Raw genomic sequence first — 22,059 nt, 5'->3', positions numbered from 1 at the left:
AGAGTTACTTAGTCATGAAAAAAGTTAACAATGTGAAATAGCTATTGACCTCCTGCGATGCAAATATTCAAGCTTTTGATACTTGTGGTTAGTACCTACCACGGGTCCTGGAGGCCCTTGAGGTCCAGTGGGTCCATCTTTGCCTTGCAGACCCTAGATGAGAGGGACATCTATGAATTAGTGTGTTGCCCCTTATGCTGGAAAAAAAGAAGCAACTATTTCCCATAGATTAAAATGGCACAATTTTGTGCAGTTAAATAGTGAACAATTTTATGTTGTTCACTACATAAAATGGCTACTACAATCCCAAAAAACTGAGTTGAAGGAAGCTCCACACAAGCCCAAGCTGTCCCCTGCTAACTAAGCAAAGAGGCACGTTTTTAATGTGGTGCTTCTCTTTATTTGCGGGGGAGCAACCAGCCCTATCCATCCCCAGCACAGCGTCCCTCCTATGGCTGTTGCTGGTGTCTATCCTATGTTTCTTTTTTAGATTGTGAGCCCTTTGTGGACAGGGATCCATTTTATTCATTCATTCATTTCTATGTAAACAGCTTTGACAACTTTTGTTGAGAAGTAGTATATAAATATTTGTCATATTCGTATCCACTTCATTGTCAAGGACAGCTTCAAATGCACTGTGGGAATTGTGCACATGGAACATGTATTGATACTGAAGTGAATGGAGCATATCTCCTTATGAGTTGCCCAGAACTTCACGGGCACAAGCAGACTCACCAAAACTGGTATTCGGGGTTGAATGAATCTGTATCAAAATGTCTGATGGCACATGAGGAGTGTACAGAGATTGTAGTCCCTATTTATTAACATTAAACATGTATGTAGAAGTTCAAAAAGTTCCATGTACATTAACTCAATCTTGATAATAACCCTGTTAGGCAAGTCAATATTATTACCCCATATTGTGGAGGGGGACCAGGGCAGGAAAGCACCGAGGCTGAGGAAATTGTAACTAGCCTAAAATGGCTGAGGTGAGATTTGACCCATCAGGGAGTTCTTGGCTCAAAGATTCACCCACACATCAGTCTAGACCAGGGTTGGCCAATGTGAAGCCTGCCAACTGTTATTGGACTACAACTTCCATAATCCCTAGCTATGGGCCACCAGGGATGATGGAGTTGTAGTCCAACAACAGCTACAGAGCCTCAGGTTCGCCATCCCAGGTTGGCCAGCTAAATTACAGCTGGAGAGGATGGGAGTTGTAGTTTAGCACCATCTGGAGTATCACTGCTTGGGAACCCCTGGCTTAGACCATCAGAATGCCTCATAAATTGGCACTCTAGTGCTGTAGTGGTTAGAGTGTCAAACTATGACCAGGGAGACCCACAAAACCCTCCTTTAGCTCACTGGATGACCTTAGGTCACTCTCCCTCAGCCTAGCCTATCTCACAGGGTTGTCTCAATTTCTCTTGAAATGGTAGCACAAAGAATTGCTTCCACATGAGCGGCTTTTAAAATTATTCCACACACTTTGCTTTCAATTGTCCTTCTGCTCTTTCTGTTTAGCTGCTAAAGAATACCTCCGTGCAAACTCTCCAAGAATGTTTACATTGGCAGGGTTTCTGTATCTTTTAGCCATTTACAAATTTCCTCCTACTGTATTTTGTTAGGTGAAAAAATTGTCCTTTATAAACTAAGTCAAACAGGAGCCTGTTGATGAAACACACTGGTAAAGAACATTTTCTTTTCTGTCCCTCAAATAAAGGATACATATCAGTGTTTAGACAACTTCACAACTCATTACTTGGTTTTTTTCCTCAGATTATCAAATAGCAGATATGCATCTTAAGCTAACTCCAAACATGAAGAGTGAAGAAAAAGAATAGAAAGATGTGTTTGTTGGGTTCTTGTGAGCTACCGTTTTAGGTTTGTAACCAAGTAATGAATAAAAGGCTTTGTCAGAAGTTGAAATCAAACAAATCCAAAGTCATATTTACACATTACGTTCAATGCACAATCTGTGTACAGTATACACATATACAGATCTGTATGCACATACAGTTATTAACACATTATGTTCAACACATGTTCAGTAGTACACTTACTTTCTGTACTGTGTATTTAAGGGGGTTTACATTGGAGGGGATACCCAGGTTAACTTTTAAATGAAAGCACGTACACTCACACAAAACATGCACATGTGTACAGACACCTGTATACATGTACAACAAAATATCTCAACAAGATGTTCTAGTAAGAAATAATCCATCTACTTTCCTTTCATTATCCCTAAAACTGGACTAAATTTGGTTCAAATTGGTTAGGTGGTCCACAAGTTGCGCCTCAAATGTTCACATGTCCACCATCTTGGATCACAGTGGATGACATCATTACAAACTACAACTTTGAGGTCTCCCTGTGTGTCACTAACTACAACTGTATCAAATTTGGTTCAAATCGGTTAGCCGGTCCACAATTTAGCCCACTTGCACTTCAAACATTTACAGGTCCATCATCTTGAATTGGGGTGGATGACATAATTACAGACTGCACCATTGAGGTGTCCCATGTGTCCCTACAGCTGTAGCAAATTTGGTTCAAATCGGTTAGGAAATTCACAAGTTAGCCCATGTGCACCTCAAAGGTTTACGCAACTGCCATCTTGAATCAAGCTGGATTACATCATCACACGCTATGCCATTGAGGTGTCTTTATGTGTCCCTACAACTGTACCTGATTTGGTTCATATTGGTCCAGGCGTTGTGAAGTTGATGGGGGTAACAAACACATGGATGGACACACACACAGAATGCCATGTGATCTCAGAAGCCTACTGGAAAGTAGGCTAAAAAGGCTAAAGGGGTGGGGAGAAGAGGACGGAGCCGGCGGGGGCTTGGGGGAGCCGTGCAGGGCATGCTGGCGAGACCCCCAGAGCCAGGAGGCGGCTTTCTGCCTCCCCTCTGGGGGTCTCCTCGTGAGTAGCCATGGCACGGAGCCACACCGTGGCTACTCACGATCCAATAGCCTGGGTTTGCAATAGCCTGGGTTTGCGCTCACTCCACAAACCCGGGCTAAGGGGCGGGCTACTTGAGCAGGTTAGCCACTCAAGAACCACCGGGCTCACAGCCAAGCTCAGTGGTTCTTATGATTAGCAAGAATCGGGCTAGGCTCTCCTAGCCCAATTTTTGCTAATCATGTGAATAGCCCCTTCATCTTGTTCTTTTACACCCACACACGCCTTACACCAGCCCTTCCACTTAGCTTGGGGGTCACCTCTTGCAACCTCCGGTGGCATTCCACATTCCAGAGACATCTGTGGATCTCTCCCACAGAGGAAGCATCAACTGACCTGTAAGGAACATCTATTGGCCGCTGAGGAACATTAACTCTCCCTTCTGCTGAGTGCACTTCTGAGTGTTCACATTTCTTCAAATGCATTCTTCTTTACAACAGATCTGCATGGTATCATCATCCTCACACTGCAGACAGCAGTGGTTTGCCCTTTCCATCCAATTTTCATGAATTCCATTCATCTATGGAATTCTCAGCCACGGGATGTGGTGGTGGCCACCAGCTTGGATTCATGGAGGGCAGGTCTATCAAATGGCTACTAGTGTGGATGGCTACAGGATGCCTCTGAATGCCCGTTGCAGGGGAGCAACAACAGGAGAGGGAGCATGTCTTTATCATCTCCTGGTGGACCACTGTGAGAAACAGGATGCTGGACTAGATAGGATTTGGGTCTAATCCAGCAAAGGTCTTCTGATGTAAGGCCACCTAGTTTACCTTAAACCCTGCTAAGGCACCTTTTCTTCTTTTTAGCAGGGGGAGAACAACTGTCCATATCCAGCCACTGCACAGCATCCCTCCAGTGGCTGTTGCTGGTGTCTACTGAACACTTTGAGGACAAGGAACCATCTTATCTATCTATGTAAACTGCTTTGAGCACTTTTGTTGAGAAGTGGTATATTTTGCTGAAGTAGTAGTATTGTGAGCTCATGGCAGAGACAAGGAGCCGGGTCTCACGATAAGTGAGACCTGGTTTAGGGAGCTCAGCAGGGAGAGCAGGCTAAGCCTGCTCTCCCCGCACATGAGCAGGGCGGGAGCCCTGGGCGGCCGGATCGGCCACCCACACGATTGCCAGCTCCATGACAGATCCAGCAGGGGCTGGGGAGTTTGGGGGCCACGTGGCCCCCGGAAACTCCAGTATACCCTGCGCGAGCGTGGACTGGCTTTTCGCCTCCCCCTGGGGATCTACTCATGAGTAAATTCTACTCATGAGGTTACTCTACTCATAAGCCTCTACTCATGAGGCTACTCACGATTACAAAAAACGAGTTTGCAGAGCACTCGCTCCGCAAACCCAGTTTTAGGGGTGGACTACTTGAGCGGGTTACCTGCTCAAGAACCACCGGAGTTGCAGCTGAGCCCCGTGGTTATCAGGATTGCAGAAAATCAGGCTAGTGAAGGCTAGCCCGATTTTCTGCAATCGTATGAATAGCCTCCAGATCTGATTGTGTCAAGAGGGACTTCCTTTTGTCTATCCTGAATCTATTGTCCCTCAATTTCCCCTTAATATTTTTCCAAAAAAGAGTGGTGGTGGTGGTGACCCACCAATTGGGGACCAATAAAGCAAAGGATAGTGATAGTGTTTTTGGTGCCCTCCAATGCTCGGGCCCTCTGGCTGGGACCATATCATCCATACCCTCACTATCTCATGGAATTTCTTCAGCATCTATTAAAAGAGTCACATTCTGGCTGAAAAACTGGCTCAGTGTTGTTCTTGGAGCAAATCACAGAAAATCTTGATTAAATAAAACTAACACAGCATAGGCAGCCAAGTCGTTCTTGGACGGCTTCTGCTGTCAACCATACACCCTCCTTCACAGCAGGACCCTTGTTCGACGCGCTAACAGAGGAGGCAAGTCCTGCTTCACAACTCTTGGACGCAGCAAGGTCTGCTACATACGTGTGTACATAAGAAGTGGATTAACCCACCCCACCCTGCACAAAAATAGTTTAGGGAATATATTTATATTCGCCACCTTTCTAATAACTAACAGATGCTGAATTCCCTTTGCTTATTCTTCATGAGTTAGAGTTTAATCCCAGGTACAGCAGGCAAATATGGAAAAAGGGATTTGAAGATGTCAATCCGTGCAATCCTTAAACCACTTGGTCTGTGTCAGTTTTAGGGCTGCTTCACACACAACATTTTTGTCTGCACTGGGGTAGAAAAGAACCAAATATTAAAAAGGCACACACTATCCAGTGTAAAAGTCAGCTGAGGGCCCCTAAGGCAGGAGTAGGCAACCTTGATTCTCCCGCTGTTGTTGAACTCCAGCTCTCATCATCTCTCATTTACTGTGGCTGGGGATGGGGAGTTTACTTATTTATTTATTTAACATATTTTTATACCGCCCAAAACTTACGTCTCTGGGCGGTTTACAACGAAGCAAAACAAACCACAGAAGAAGTTAAAACATTTGTTAAAACAAAATAAATGACAACAGAAAAGTAAAAACATTACAATTTCATTTTTTTAAAAAAATACTACTTGAAAACAATGTTAAAACAATGTTAAAACTATTAAAACAATATTTAATTAAAAGCTGTAGTTGTAGTTCAACAACAGCTGGAGAGCCAAGGTTGCTGACTCCTGCCTTAAAAACTAAAAAACTAGGCAGGATATATTTTTTTAAGTAAATATTGGCTGACATAAGGAAAACATAAAAACATAAAATATTGGCTGACATAAGGAAAATTATTCAAAGTATTCCCATTGAAATTAAAAGGACGTTAAGCATTGCCTAGCTTGTCTTTTTAATTTCAATGGGAATACTTTGAGGAGTTTTCCTCATTGTATTAATTTGTAAGTTAAATTAAGGCATCTATTTTAAAAAAGAAAAAGGTATTTCAGTACAGGATTTCTTTGTGCATGTGTGTGCATGTGTGAGTACAACATGTGGGTTCAATCCCACAAGTTGGGGGAAATCCCATGCTTGAATAAATGTGGGATCTGCCCAGCTGAGTCTTTATGTTGTATCCACCATGGGAGCAAGGAAGGAACAAGAGGAAATTCAAGAGCCAAAGCCCTGCTTCCAAACTTATTGCAGGATTTGGTTGATTTGAATAGAATCTCAGCTTAGCAGCCCAGTTCTAAAAATGTCTTGGCAAAATTTTCCCCATTGGTTCACATGGAACTTATTTCTATACAACAATTCTTAGGATCATTACCTTAATGTGAATTTAGAATGTGGATTTCTTTAATCCTGTTAGCTAATACAGTTAAACACACTGTTGGGACACTAACAGCTGAACTCCGGGGTGGGGGGGATTTTGTTAACAGAAAACAGATTTCTAACTCTGTTTCAAACCAGTCTTTAAAACCACAGTTCAGGCTACCCTCAACTATATGTTGTAGTGCACGCAATCCATCGTAAAAGTGATCTGTTAGTTGCTACAGGTAGATTTAGGGAATGTGTTGTAATTTCATCCTCATAAGAATGATTGAAAACCGTAAGATGTTAAGATCAATAGAGAAATGAACCAAATAGGATGGGAAATCAGCAAATAGGATGGGAAATAAGCAAAATTTGCAGAGTACTAAATAAGAAGAGTGGAATAAAAAAGGGGGGGAAACAAAAGAAAGAGAATTTAACTTTATTAATTATTATATCAGCTGTGGTGGCGCAGCGGGGAAGCAGCTTGCTGAAGTGCAAGAGGCTGTTAGTTCAAATCCCTGCTGGTGTGCTTCCCAGACCACGCCTAGTAAATGCATTTGTAGTCCCCTATATTGGGCAGCAGCGATGTAGGGAGGTGCTGAAAGGCATCAGCTCATACTGTGCAGGAGGAGGCAATGGTAAACCCCTCCTGTATTCTACCAAGAAAATCACATGGAATGTGATCGATCACCAGGAGTCAACACTGACTCGACAGCACAATCTTTCCTTTCCTGTCATTGTTATTGTTAGAATGCTTAGGTGAAGCGGAGTGTTCCTTCCCAGACAAAGCTGTTAACCCAGTGGTCAACAAAGAACTGGAGGGAAAGGCGCAAACCACATTTATGTAAGAGATAGGGGCAGGGCTACCGCCAAAAATGCTGAGGAGATGCTTAGAATATTCCCAGACCCTAAGCGCAGGTGCGGAAGAAACCCATAAGTATAAAGGCCACAGAGACCAAGAAAATGAATCAGCAATGAACAAACCCTCTCTTTTTCGCTACTTTTCAAACGTAACCATATATTTGAAACATCAATAAGCCAAACTAGAGAAAAAATAAGAAGAAATAAACAAACTGAAGCTTTACAGGCAACTTGCAGCTAGGAAAAAACACTTATCCAGGCTGTGAGTAATTTTTGCCATCGTAGTAGCCCTCATTACAACTGTTTATTTAAATAATATCACCAGTAAGGAAGGAAATGGCATGGTTCACACTACAGACGAATAATACAAAGAAATGGTAGGAAAGTTTACAAGAAGGATTTCATTTCATTTCAAACCTCCGAGATCCATTCTTTTATGGCTAAGGTTATTTTATGGCAAGGGTTCCCAAACTTGGGACTGCAAATATTGTTGGACTACAACTCCTATCATCCAGCAATAGCGGCTGGGGATTATGGGAGTTGTAGTCCAGCAACAACAGGTTTGAGAACCTCTGTTTTATGGTGTAAACACTCAGTCCAAACCCATTCACAGTCTGAATATGGGAACATGGGCTATTTAATCTTAGCTGCCAATCATAATATCTATTGGAACTGGAACTTTCGTTTCCCGTACTTTCTGAACCATTGAGAATAAGACTGTGGCGTAGAGGAAGATATAAAAGTCTTAGCCATGTACTTTGATGTGTTTCATTTTCTCCATGGTATCATCCATTTGGGCTGAAAAGGCCGTCTCTGTTGAATGGGAGGTTTTCTGTTTTTTTTCTTTCATGTCCAATTGAAGACTTGTAGATCATAGCCAAGAACAGTATCGAAGAGATATGGCTCCCACTAGTGAGTGTGATTCCGTTTCAGTTAGAGGTCTCACTGTGCTCAGATGTTGGCGGGTTATGTCCGCTGATTTGGAGAGTACACCTTTAAACCTAGATTTGGGGGGGGGGGCTTGAGATCTTCTTTAAAGTTTTCCCATATACTGTGTAATGCTATTTTGCCATACAGAACATGTAATTACCAATCTTGATGGAGAGGTAAGACACCACATAGAATGTGTGCCCCACAGAGTCCAATTTTCTCCCTTCCTTTTCTACTGGGGCGGGATGTTTTCTCCCAGATTTGGTACTCAAGGCACAGTCTACTATATGTGAGTTTGGAGGTAGATGCTTGAAGAGAAAAGGACAATCCCCCTATAAAAGTTCTCAAGATGTTTAGATATCGAAATTGAGAATGAGAGTGTGTCCCAGGCAGATTTGGAGGAACTGGCAAGAATTGGCAACATCAGCAATGCTGCTAGTTGCACAGCAGAGCCAGATGACATGAAGTAATAAACCGGAACCTTGACTTCTGGGGCTGGGGATTTTAATTTCAAGCCCAAGCCTCTTGTCATTTTGGCCACCTGAATATGGTACAACTTTGTTTCCTCTGTTAGAGAGCTAGAAGGCAGGTTTGGGACATTTTCACTGGCAATGGGTTGGAATGATTCTCCATTTGGACAGAGCCATCTTCTGAATCAGAACCTGAGGTGTACTCATCATCTGATTTATCTTTTTCAGATAAATAGGGTAGGAGAAGCATCCTACTCATGTTCAGGAGCTGTGTGCACTCCCGTTTTCTGTTCATCGTGTGTGTGTGAAAAACAAGGTAGGAAGTATGGGCAGTGATCATCTGCTAAGCAGCAGCAAGCTGATTCTCATCTCTTGGAGGAGGAAGTATCTGGACATCTGGAGATTTTTGACAAGTTTGAGAATCTCCAGTTGGTCCTTGCGGATGTCCTAAAAGGGGTTGAGGAATGGGAGGCAAATTTGATGCCTTCTGAAAAGTAGTAAGCTCCTTCTCCTGAGCATGACCCTGTGGAATAGAGTTAGCTTTGAATTTTCTCAACTTCCACAATCTAAATTCATCACGATAATATGGTAATAAGTGGAGATGACATGAGATAAGGATCTCTAAATTTACCAAACCTGTGAATATAGCAAGGATCCAGGGCTCCTGGGGAGCTCCAGTATAGTCCATACGTTTCCTAAAGGAAGAATAGCCAGGTGAAGAATAGTGTTATCTCTCCTTCCAGGAGTAAGTAGGTATGTAGGATGGAGCGGAGGGTGGAGTTACTCTGGCAGGGGATGCTGATGGGATTTTTTGAATCGGGACTATACTGGAGCCCAGGTTCTCAGCAGCATCCAAATCATGCAGGGAAAATTAAAAAAACATAAGAACAGCCCTGCTGGATCACACCCATGGCCTATCTAGTCCAGCATCTTGTTGGTGGCCCACTAGATGCTTCTCGGAAGCCCACAGGCAAGAGGTGAGGGCATGCCCTCTCTCTTTCTGTTAATTCCCTGCAAAAAAGGGGGGGGGGGGGACAGCAAGATTCAACTCTTTGAAAATGAAACCAGACAGTGTGTTATTCGAAGAACCCAGAATAAATTCTATATCTTGTAACATGGGAAGATCTTTGGACATCAAAGATGTAGAAGGAAAGTCAATGCCGAGACTAGGAGTAAAGGTGGCACTCTTTGCAGCCACTGTATGTGCTTCAGGCAAAGGAAAGGACAATTGAAGCTGCGTTGTGGAGGTGCTGACATTGTTGGGCATTATCAGTACTGTGCTCGCCAGTGCTGAACAACAGAAGAATGAGTTGTCATCAATACCAGTGTCAGTGTTGATGTAGGCATAGGTGTCGGTATCGTTGCAGACATCGGCTTCGAGGTGATGCTGGAGAGTTGAAGTGATGTCCAAAACCTCTGGAGAAGAAGAGGAGCCATTAGAAAGACAAGGTTTCCTCAGAGGATGAAGGAATCCCATTGCAAGAGGAGCACACATGGAAGTATGTGACACAAAGGAGCAGGAGATCGTGGAGGCATTCAGTGCCACTAGTACTCAACAACTGGTAAAAGGATCTGCCTATAGAGGGTGACATAATACCACCTGTTCGAGGAGTATCATCCCAGGCTGTGCAGAAGAGGAAGGAAGACACTCTGTCCCCCATGATTGGGAGGAATCCAATTACTGCCCTGACTAATAGGAGATGAGTGGTGGTAGTGGGTGATTCTTGAGGAGGAGCCACATGTGTGCAGACTCAACAGATCATTGAGGAAAATATTCTTGTCTGCCTGGTGCTGGTGCACACATCCAGAATGTGACGGCGAGGTTGCCAAGACTCATCAAACCAACCAACCACTATCCTTTGCTGCTGATCCATGTGAGAATGGATGATATAGCTGAAGAAACCTGCAATGCGGCTACAAGGTCTATGATGCACTGGTAAGGAATGTGAAGGAGCTGGAGCCACAAGTGGTTTCATCAGCCTTTGCGCCCTGGAAGGTCAAGATGCAGAAAGAGAAAGTAAGATTCTGCAAGTAAACAGCTGGCCAGGAGGATGGTGTCATTGAGAAAGGTTTAAATTCTTGGACCACAGCCTATGCTTCCTGCATGAAGGACTCTTTGAACTAGATAATGTGCACCCCATGAGGACTGGTAATAATGTGCTTGGCAGAAATACATGGACAAACCTCACAAACCTCATGGAAAGTACTTCAGATTGAACCCAATGTGGGGGAGGCAAACGCCTAGTATCAAGTATAAAGTCAAGTACTTAGGAACAAGGGAAAAAATGTGCCCAAGATGGAAGTAAGATGGAGAAGGGGCACTCAGAAATCCAGAAGTTTCTAGCTTCCAGAGCAAGGAAGCTAGAAACTATGATATCCACAATCACCAATGTCCTCCAGTGTCTATACACTAATGCAGAGAGTATGGGAAATGAACAGGACAAACTTGAAATCCTAACACAGAAAGGCAAATATAATCTGATAGGTATCACTGAAACTTGGTGGGAAAAGACTCATGATCAAATTATAGTACTTGAAGAATGCAACTTGTTTAAAGGGAATAGACCCAACAGAAAGGGTGGAGGAGTTGCATTATATGTAAAGTGAACCTAGATACAGGCCCCCTGAAATGCAAATACAGATAGGAAGTGTTCAGCATAACATGTAAGTGGACGTGCATACACTTCCCCCCCCCATGTATATCGATTCTATATGTGTTGAACATAACATGTGAACAGAACTAGAGTGAATCTAGCAGTGTGTGGAATCGAAAAGGATAACCCAATGGAAGTGGGTCTAGGAAGCAGAAGTAGCATGCCACTATCAATCACCGATCCAGCCTTGTGCTCGTTGTACCTTACCCTTTGACCTTGGTTTCCATCTCGCCCTGGAGATCCAGATGCTCCTGGAACACCCTATATAAAAGGCAAGGTAAGAGAGATAACAATGTAGAAACAGAAATATAAATATGTACTGAATCATATCCCCCACATATGACCAAAAAAAAGGGGGGGGGGATGAGGAAACCCATGTAAACCTGCATGGTTTGTGTATAAATATCTTATCTGTGGCCATTTCCACTTTACTCCCCTGATTAGCAAGCCAGAGGTTGCCAGTTCGAATCCCTGCTGGTATGTCTCCCAGACTATGAGAAACACCTATATTGGGCAGTAGCGATATAGGAAGATGCTGAAAGAAGATGCTTTCATACTGCACGGGAAAGGGCAATAGTAAATCCTTCCTGTATTCTACCAAAGACAACCACAGGGCTCTGTGGTCACCAGGAGTGGACACCAACTTGACGGCACACTTTACCTTTACTGTCTCAAGCTCTCCCATTTATGTGTACACACACACACACACACACACACACACACACACACACAGACACTCAAAATATACACTCTGGTCAGTACTTGAGCAACTGCACAGGCTACAAAGTGCTGGTACTTACCTATAATGCCTCAAATGGCTCAAGATCTCAAGGAGGACCACCCTCTCTCACTAGAACCTGCCCCAATATTATGATCATCATCTGAATCCCCCTTTCTTCTGGAATCAAGCAAGTGATGACTATAGAGAGTTATGGTGCCCCATATTTGGAATGCCCTCCCTGGGAGAGGCTTACCTGGCACAGAACCTGATGCCTTTTCCCTGCAAAGACTTTTTAAATATGTTGTGTGATGCTCTCATAACACTCTTTTAAACAGTTTCTCCCCTGTAATGAGTTTCTCCCCCAATACACTGGAAATAATGTAAGCAGCACTCTTGAAGTGAGGGTGCACTTTAAGTATTTGAACTCGTGTGCAAGACCGCCAGCATATTTAATTGCTGGATTATTGCTGTCTTTAGTTTTTATGTTGTTAGCCACTTTGAATTCCTTTGGGGGGAAATAAAGGGATTTACCTTTTAAAACAAATACACCCAAACCTTCCAGAATGTCAGCTAACTGTTTTTAGCACAGCTGACAAGTTGTAGTAAAGGCTCTGCAGAAATACACCCAGCAAGAGACAATTTTGTTGCAGGGGCGCAACTATAATATGGCAAGGGGAGACAGTTGTCTGGGGGCCCACCGCCTGGGGGGCCCCCCAGAGGCAAGTCACATGACTGCCCCCCCCCAGCCACGCACCCGCCCAGGCTTCCTTCAGTTGTATTCATCCTCCGAAATTGATGTGAGTGTTAAGACCTGGAGCTACCAGAACAGCATATCGTTCTCTAGTACCATTAAATGACTTACATCATCCACAATTTACAAAACCTGTTACCACTATTCAGCCTCATTTAAGATTCCTTTATTTCATGAGCTGAGTTTCAGTGAGGGGGAGGCATTTTAAAATCTCATCTCTGGGCCCACTACAACCTTGCTACGCCCGTTTTGTTGCCCTAAAACATTGGGAAGGGGCACTTTGGTGGTTTTTGTAGAAGTGGCTTAGCAGTGGCAGTTCTCCTCCTGATGCCTGCTGTTGGTGGCCTTCGATAAGCTGGCCAAAGAAAAAGAAAAAGAAAAAAGGGGCTGGCTTCATGTCCTCTTTTGTCACTAGCTCCCCCCTGAAATTAAGCCTCAAACATTTTCAGGGGATAACTGTTAGTTTAGGCCTGATTTGTCTAGATTCTCCTAGTTTTATTATTATGAACTATTTATTTTCTCTGCTATTATTTATTTATTATTATTTATATTATTTATTTATATCTCATCACTTTATGTATTGTTTTCATGATTATGAATGTCAGCCTGGGAGTTTGTTAAACGAAAGAATGGCATGTGTGTGCCCTAAATAAATAAACAAATACGCACACACCCCGTTGTCTAAACATTAATCAACAATCTCAAATCCCATGCATTCCAGCTGTTGCTTTGATTTATTGCGGGAACGGGCACCCATTACAATAACAGAGAGCCTTGTGGGGTCCCCAGAGCCTTGGGGCCTGTGGACAATTGTTAGTGATGTGCATGGTCCGGAGCAGTCCGGACCAGCACCAAAGGGGAGCCTATCTTTTAGGGCGGGGAGGGCTTGTTTACCCCTCCCGCGCCTCTTTGCCCCCGCCAGTGGCCGTAATCTACTGTAAAATTGGGGCGCTGGAAACCAGCCGCCGCCGCTTCCGCCGCCCCCCCCCGCGAGCAAATTAGAGGAAAAAAAGGCTACTGCCTACAAGGAAGGGCTACTGCCGCCCTGCCGCCCCCCCACCCGCCACCCGCCACCCCCCCACGAGTGCTCACCAAGTTAGAAGAATTTAGAGAGGAGCTCGCGAACAGAGCTCCTCTCTTATCGAAGCCTCCGGCCCAACTGGGGCCTTGGGCGCGTGCGCACGTGCGCTAGAGCTCTTTATCCACTAGAGCTTTTGCCGGAGGCCCGGTCTACCCGCCGGGAGGAAGCCGGGTAGACCGGGCCTCCGGCGATCGGAGGCCCGGTCTACCCGGCTTCCTCCCGGCGGGTAGACCGGGCCTCCGGCAAAAGCTCTAGTGGATAAAGAGCTCTAGCGCGCGTGCGCACGCGCCCAAGGCCCCAGTTGGGCCGGAGGCTTCGATAAGAGAGGAGCTCTGTTCGCGAGCTCCTCTCTAAATTCTTCTAACTTGGTGAGCACTCGTGGGGGGGTGGCGGGTGGCGGGTGGGGGGGCGGCAGGGCGGCAGTAGCCCTTCCTTGTAGGCAGTAGCCTTTTTTTCCTCTAATTTGCTCGCGGGGGGGGGCGGCGGAAGCGGCGGCGGCTGGGGCGGCTGGTTTCCAGCGCCCCAATTTTACAGTAGATTACGGCCACTGGCGGGGGCAAAGAGGTGCGGGAGGGGTAAACAAGCCCCCCCCGCCCTTAAAGCAATACCCCCCCCACCCGGACCCGGACCAACCAGGGCAGAACCGGTCCGGCAGTTCGGCCATTCTATAGAATGGCCGCCGGACCGGTTCGGACACACGCCTAACAATTGTCCCCCCTTGCTCAATGTCTCTACGCCCCTGCCCTGCTCTTTAAAAAGCACTTATGAGATTCCATTTTTCGTCTCCTAACAATTCTAAGTTTTCCCTCTGCAAGAGTGTTTTGGGATTATTTTCACACAGAAATGCACATGGGAAATTTCTCCTGCTAACAGGACAAAAAGTAGGGGTGACTAGAACCACTAGTCTGGGGGAGCAAAGGGTTGGCAAAGAATAAAAATAGGGGAGTCTTTTGGTCAGACCACTGGTCCATTGAGCTCAGTATTGTCGACACTGACTGGCAGTGATTTCTCCAAGGTTTCAGGCAGGAGTCTTTCCCAGCAGTACCTGCAGATAAATAGGGGAGCCTTTTGGATTAGGCCAAACCTTCCAGTCTGCTTTCCAGGCTAGTTTTCTGTTCCTTTCTAAGACCATGTTGCAGTAAAGAACTGGGGTGGAGAGAGCGATCAGTACCAGGCCAGCTGAAATCTGCAGGGGAGATGACCCTGCACCCCTCTGCAGACCTAATCTCCTCCAGCCCAGTTCCTGGATAAGAAGGAAATTAAGAAGTAGGCCTGGCTCTTGGAGGCTGGATAAGTCTCCTGCCTAAGTGGCTGCATTGGGATCTGCTGCTTGTTCTGGGGTAGAGGAAAGAGTGAATGAGGCTTCTTTAAACCGGAGCCTTTAAAAATAATCATTTTAGGCTATAGGACCATAGAATATTATGACTGTGTTGTCTGACACTTTGCTGTAAGGTTCCAGTCTGGTGGATGGGGAAGTGAGAAATATCTGGTGAGGAGGGAGCGCTTGGAGTTATTCCTGGCAAAGAGGTCCTTTTAAAGTGGTGGCTCTCATATATATAGCAAGAGGAGCTGAACTTTCTCTATACACCAGAGGCGTAACTATAATACGGCAAGGGGAGACAGTTGTCTGAGGGCCCACTGCCTTGGCCCCCCACCAGAGGCAAGTCACATGACTGACTCCCCCAGCCGCTCACCCACCCGGGGTTCCTTCAGTTATATTCATCCTCCGAAATTGATGTGAGTGTTAAGACCTGGAGCTACCAGAACAGCATGTTTTTCTCTAGTACCATTAAATGATTTGCATCGCCCACAATTTACAAAACCTTTTTAAAAATAATTTAGGATTCGTTTAACTTTTCTTTACTTCATGAGCTGAGCTTCGGGGGGGGGGAGCATTTTAAAATCTTGTCTCTGGGCCAACTCCAACCTTGCTACGTCCCTGCTGTACACCCCAGCATAGCATCCCTTCCCAGGGGTTGTTGCGTGTGTGTGTGTGTGTGTGTGTGTGTGTGTGTGTGTGTGTGTGTGTGTGTGTAATTGTTTGTTTTGGTTTAACACTGCAAACCCTTCTGGGATGGAGAACTATTTTTTGAAGGAGAGATCTGTCAAGCAGGAGCTGATCACTGCCCTGTTTGAGACTCTTTCCTGCCATCCCAGATGGGCTTTCTGTTTTGATGTGATGTTTTTCGTGTGCATTCCTCCACTACAAGAATAATTCAAAAGCCTCTTGTGGAAGACAGTTACATTATCAGAACTGGCCCTCAGACATCCAGCTGTTGAGACTTTGCAAATTGCTAATAATAAGGAAAGGCATTGTTGTAATTTTCACCCATTCACCTTTACTGAACACGTCCTTTAGGCTGAAAGGAAGGATGACTCTGCAAGATTACGTGCCCCAAACCATTTTACACTAAATACATTCTGGGGCAGGCAATGGAGACAGTTTCACAGTCATAAGATGAACATGATGATGTAGTATCATTGTCTAGATGTTTTATTCTCTCATCTATCAGTAGGCTCAAACAGAACCATGAAATACAGAAAGATGGGAGTTCTGAGGAGTTGGACAAAGTAGGAGAGACTCCATATTCTTGCCCACAAATATTCTTCCTCACCCTAAAAAATCCTGCACTGGCAAGGACTGCACATGTGCATGCCCCTTTTGCTGATGGGCAATCACTCCGACAGCACAGGGCCTTGCACTGGCACAAGCTCTGGGCCCTCAAGAAGTTGGGGGTTATGTGAACTGAGCAGGGCATCAGCACATGTTTGGTACATATTCTTCTTAAGTACACAATGTCTGAATACATGTTGGAAATTCAATATTTAAAATATATCTATTAAGCTTACTAGTTTTGCACAATAGTTACCTGCAGGCCAGGACGACCAATTTCACCCTTTTCTCCTTTTTCACCATTTGGTCCCTGATAATTAAAGAGCAAAGATTTAAATGTATCTGCAGCTTATTATCTCTCCCCTCAGTCAATTTCTTTCAATCAAAACAATGTACAAAACTGTTAACTCTAGAGTCTTTTCTGGAAATAAAAATTCCAAAAAGGTAAGGAACAAATATAGGGCACAATCAGCCAGATTTACATATAGTTACATCCCACTGATTTCAATGGGATAGGGGTACGCATGTGCTTAACACTGTCACTGAAATCAATGGGAAATGACTTTGTTTAACTTCAGCTGGATCATATCCGTAATTTGAAATGTAAATCAAACCTAACTCAAACATAGGATTTTTTTAAAAAAATCTGACCAAAAATAGCTTTTGGATGCTCAAAGAAGTGTGTTATTTATAATTTTCTAAAAATAGCATTTCATTTGAAGAATGGATGAGAGAAGATAGGAGAGAAAAGGAGGTTAAGCTCTGTTCCTGCTGAGGACATGCTAGCGATGGATCTCTCTCATCTTCTTTTTGGGGAAGAAACAGGATCAGGGATTCCTATTTTGTTGGGGACCTGATATTATGATGCTGACACTGCAACTAACCAAGCATCAGTGTTATATTGCACTAATGGGAAAATTTTACTCAACACCCTAACACAGCATTTGCACTATGTAAAGAAGCACCAGAGCTACCGAGGAGTTCCAGACTATTACGACAACGACAACAACAACTACTACTACTACTACTAACGCAGCACCAGAGCTGATTCAGAAGGTGATTTCGCTGATCTCCCCTTCTCTCAGAAGCACCCTGTGCACATGAAAATATGTCCCTGAGGGTTGCATGACCCTCAGGGACATTTTCAGGCAGCAAAAGATACTTCTGGGGGAAGGGGAGACTGGCAAAATCTAACCCCACCCCCTGGTGCAACTGCCACTGTTGAGTTAGTCGGTAGAGTCCACAGCAACTGCACATCTCATGTAGCACCTATGCTGCATTAGTCAGGATGTCAGCCTCTGTTTCATTTATTTAATTTATGGAAAGACTTTTAAGGATTGTTGAATCAGAGGGTATGAAACTGTACCCAAACTCTTCTTCTTATAGCTCAAATATTTTACTGTTTTATAAAATCTCAAGGTTCCGTTAAGATGAATGTAGTCATTGAAGAAACCTACCGGAAGTCCTTGAATAGAAAGTCCACTTGGCCCCTGTGGCCCAGGAGGCCCTTGAGGACCAGGAGCTCCAATTTCACCACGAGGTCCATCTGGGCCCTAGAACCGACAATCATAATACAATTCCTTCATAAAATCAATATGCAATAACTCACACCAACTAAAAATCTACAGATCCAAACAATGCAAAATGGTGCATTAAGTTATGAAAATATGACTGAGGAGGTTTAAAAGCCTTCTTTGCAAAGGCCTAATTCTGGCACACAAATGTCAAAGGTGAATTCTGAATAAGAAGGGGTGAATTTGCTCCCAAATTAAAAGTTATTCCAAAAATAAGAGTCATAAATTCTGACCATTTCACAGAAATCCCTACAGTTTCTAGCTATTTCCCTCACTCCAATAGCATTAAACATTCTAGAGATAATTTCAGACAAATTTCCATTGTTGGGAAAAGAAAATGGCCCTTGTTGGGAAATTGAATAATGCATGCAAACTGCATCTCATCTCACTGAAGTCATTTCTGTGGATCTGGATTACAGAGGAGGCAACAGCAAGACAAAGTACCTTCGGACCATGGTCACCACGGTTACCCTTTGGACCTCTGAGGCCTGGACCACCCTGTAAAAATACATTTAACGTTAGAAGAAAATTATATTCCATCATCCCCAAGGCCTCCTTATTTCCTGAAGCCTACATATCATTCTATATATACTTCTTGATTGATTCAGGGAAGCATTGTTGATACAAGGCACCAAAAGAGGAGAACAAGGTTAAAAACTGGGTCATCTGTCCCTCCATTTGGTGCTCTCTTATACTTAAGAGAAGCCAAATTATGAGGGCCAAGTCACACAACTAGCGAGTGAGGGGTTGAATGGCAAGGTGCAGAATTCAGGCGTCTTCATGGAAGAAGCTGGGTACTCTGAGGCCATAGAAAAAGCAGTTGAAAATCTGTTGTGTGCTGTCTCCCAGGCCATGGTTAGCCTGGGCACAAGCTGAGATTTGGGCAATATGTCCACCAAAGCAATGACTAATGACAATCCATGATTTGTCCTGACATGCATGAGCAAGTACAAGATCCAGACTCAGGTGTGATTCCTCCCTCCCGCCGCCCCCATATTCCATTCTCTTTCATATGCAAAGGGAGGAAACACAGTGCTTCTATTTGTAGCTTGGAATAAAATGCAGTGTCTTGTAAGGATATGCATCAGTGTCCAATGCTGATGAATCTGCAGTACCTTCCACCGCGATGCTGCATGGAGATGGCCACTCCCACTGTAGCCATCTACTAAGGTTTACTAAGAACAGATCCAAATATATTTCTTTTTTTTAAATGTTGGAAATAGTTTGTTTACTATGCTCTGAAGAAGTTTATTTCTTTACCATGTTATAGTTTAATTTGCTCAGTTAAACTAACTCAAATTTAATCCATAGGCACAGGAAATAAAACCTCAAAACACAGTTGTTTTCTGGCTACATTTAAACCTGGCAAGGAATTTAAAAAAACTTTTCCAGCCTGTATGGATAATCTTTCTTTTTTTATGAATGAGATATTTTATATGGCACACTTTTCATTAGCTTCTCTTTAAACTGATTATATCAGTAGTTTTAAGAGGTTTTAGAAGTTGCAAGTATGAGAGCCACAAGGCACAGCCATGCCAGCAAACAAACTGGGAACCCAACACCCAAACATACACTCTAAAAGTCCATATCAGTCAATGCAGGTTCACAGCTAAATCCCAGATCTTATACATGCAAAAGGCTCTCACTGCAACTTTTGGCAGGAGGAGCCTTGCAAACATAGGAACAAACCCACATGTGTTTGGGGCGGGGGAGGCACAATGCTGACCCGTAGCATTTATGTTAGGAATGAGTGACAATGATTCGCTACTGTTACATTATGACCTGTTGCATTCCACCCACCTCAGAAGCTGATCCTGGAAAGCAAAGTGCAGTGCCCACCATTAACACACAGGCAGCACACAAAGTTGCTCTATAGCACAGAGGCAGGCAACCATAGGGCATGGCAGAGATGGTATCACACACCATCTTGAAGATGTTTCCGTGACCAGAGAGCCATCAATGCTGGCTCATTTCTACAGATCTGATACATTGGATTAAGCAGCTAGAAAGGTGTTAGTGTTAGCATTAACACAGAAAATAGACCAGTCTCTTTGCCCCAGGCAAAGTGCCACCCCTGTAATCCAATACACATCATTCTGCCCTTCATTGCAGCGATTCCAGTCTAGGTAGCTGAGAAATGGCAATGACCCCAGCCAGCGGAGGGTGATTCCCGAGCCAGCCGATACAGGTGCTTGCCTCACGAGCGCTGAAAGCAGCCCTGACTATTATTATATCTCACATTTGTTCTTTCTTTCTTTCTTTCTTTCTTTCTTTCTTTCTTTTAACATATATGTACAGTATACCACCCAAAATGCAAGTCTCTGGGCGGTTTACAACAAAACAATACAAACAAGTTAAAAAGTTAAAACATTACAGCAATTTAAAATTTAAAACAATGTTAAACAACTAAAAACCATCAAATTATTAAAACAGTATCTCATTAAAAGCATGGGTGAACAAATGTGTCTTGAATGCTTTTTAAAAAGTTGTTAGGGATGGGAAGGCTCGCCTTGGGGTTGTTTTAATGGTATATAAATTTTAAAATAAATATATTTCAGCAGGGAGCACGTTCCAAAGCCTTGGGGCAGCAACGGAGAAGGCCCGTCCCCGAGTAGTCAATAGATGAGCCAGTGACAACCGCAGATGAACCTCTCGTGTGTCACATCTGTAGATGTAACAGAACAATCCACGTGTGCACTACTGTGAGCTCTCTCTTTCTCAGAGTGACCGTACTTGGGGGTTATCCTATTATATCATCACAACAACCCCATAAGGCAGGGGTTCTCATATCTGGGTCTGCAGATGTTGGACTAAGAACCCCCTTTGGCTATTGTGCCTGGGGATTCTGGGAGTTCTAGTCCAACATAATCTGGGAACCCAAGTTTGAGGACCTCTGCCATAAGAATAGATTGTGTGCAAGGGTAAAAGCAAGGTTGGAGGGGGAGGAAGTGATAGTCTGGGAGAGAGGAGCTGGGTCAGAGGACATTTCCTCCTACTCTGGTAAAATGCTGGGAAGGAGAGCTGGATAGGGAGGCATCCTCCAACCCAGCCTCTCTCCCTCCCCCCTCCAACCTTGCTTTTTCCCTTGCACATGATCACAAAACAGGAGTGCACATAGAAAGTGTTCCCCTCAAGGTATGTGCATGTGTGCACGCTCACAAGTTTTTTTATGTCCATTCAGTTAATTTTAGACCCCACTCAGGTTGAACCTGGAAGGCCCCACTCTGAATGCACATGTGCACATACTGCCTTCATACAGCTGCCCAGAACAAAACTCATTCTGCACAGAGATGCGGGGGGGGGGGGGGAATTAGAGGGACCACTGCACACAGCTCCCAAACTAGGGTAGGGCATTTGTCCTACCCTATTAATCATTGTGTGAACTACCGTATTGACTGGTCCAAGGACATCCAGGCTGAGAGACATTTTGAACCCAGATCTGAAGCCTACACTTTATCTAGCACACCAAACTGCCTCACCAGTTACACACAGTGAAAGAAACCGAATGCCATGTGCATGTTTGCTGAACTTTCAGAGCAACACTTAAGATCAGAAAACAGTATAGTGAGGCAAGCAAGTGCAGTACACTATAGAAATGAATGCTTTTAAATCGCAGGTTAGGCTGTACATAGAAATAAGTGAGCCAAGGCTATAAAAATGACCAAGTATTCAAATCTTTTCTTCAAAGAAACAGATCCCCTAACTAAATGAAGTTCACGTTAATGAAGGTGGTGTAGTTTACATAGTACAACAAAGTCACAATCCCAATCCTGTTAGACTGAAGATAGCAGAAACTCGAGACTGAATAGTGAAAGAAGTGGGACACTGGGAGGTCAAACATGAGTGGGACCTTACCGGTGGTCCAGGGGGTCCATTGGGTCCCTTGCTGACTTCAGAACAAGAGCAAGCATGGGGAAGGGAAGGACAGCTTTCTTCATCTCTCTAGTGAGGGGGGAAAAAAAGAAATATTATGTCTAGTATATTCCAAATTTAGATAGAAAATAGATGTGAAGACTGATGAGGTAAGACACGGCCATGCAGAGGCCTATTGGGCACGCACGGCGGCCTCAAAAATGGCCGCCATCACAAAGGGCAGGGCCGGAACGGGCTGAAGACCACCTGAACTTTGGCAATTTTGACAGTAACAGAGGCCAGTGGGGGGTGGACCTCAGAAGACCCCCTGTGCGGCCTCGGAGAAGCTCCCCGAAGCAGTGGCAGCGA

At 44.3% G+C, this 22,059-nt stretch overlaps 1 protein-coding gene across 12 annotated transcripts in view; it reads right to left on the bottom strand.

Moving 5' to 3' along the window:
* The window catches only part of COL14A1 (collagen type XIV alpha 1 chain), a 233,740-nt gene that overhangs the window by 36,255 nt on the left and 175,426 nt on the right, over window positions 1–22,059 (bottom strand). For all 12 annotated transcript variants that reach the window (XM_053246596.1, XM_053246598.1, XM_053246599.1 and 9 more), the window contains 6 exons: window positions 21,694–21,780; window positions 18,283–18,336; window positions 17,722–17,817; window positions 16,521–16,574; window positions 11,305–11,358; window positions 100–153 (listed from right to left, as the gene is read on the bottom strand). In XM_053246596.1, coding sequence (XP_053102571.1) covers window positions 100–153; window positions 11,305–11,358; window positions 16,521–16,574; window positions 17,722–17,817; window positions 18,283–18,336; window positions 21,694–21,780 — 399 coding nt within the window. The remainder of the gene's footprint in view (window positions 1–99; window positions 154–11,304; window positions 11,359–16,520; window positions 16,575–17,721; window positions 17,818–18,282; window positions 18,337–21,693; window positions 21,781–22,059) is intronic.

Source organism: Hemicordylus capensis, chromosome 4, assembly GCF_027244095.1.
Source record: "Hemicordylus capensis ecotype Gifberg chromosome 4, rHemCap1.1.pri, whole genome shotgun sequence".
In the NCBI taxonomy this organism is placed as follows: domain Eukaryota; kingdom Metazoa; phylum Chordata; class Lepidosauria; order Squamata; family Cordylidae; genus Hemicordylus; species Hemicordylus capensis.
Note: the sequence above shows the minus strand (reverse complement) of the source record. Positions and strands in the feature narration are given on the sequence as shown.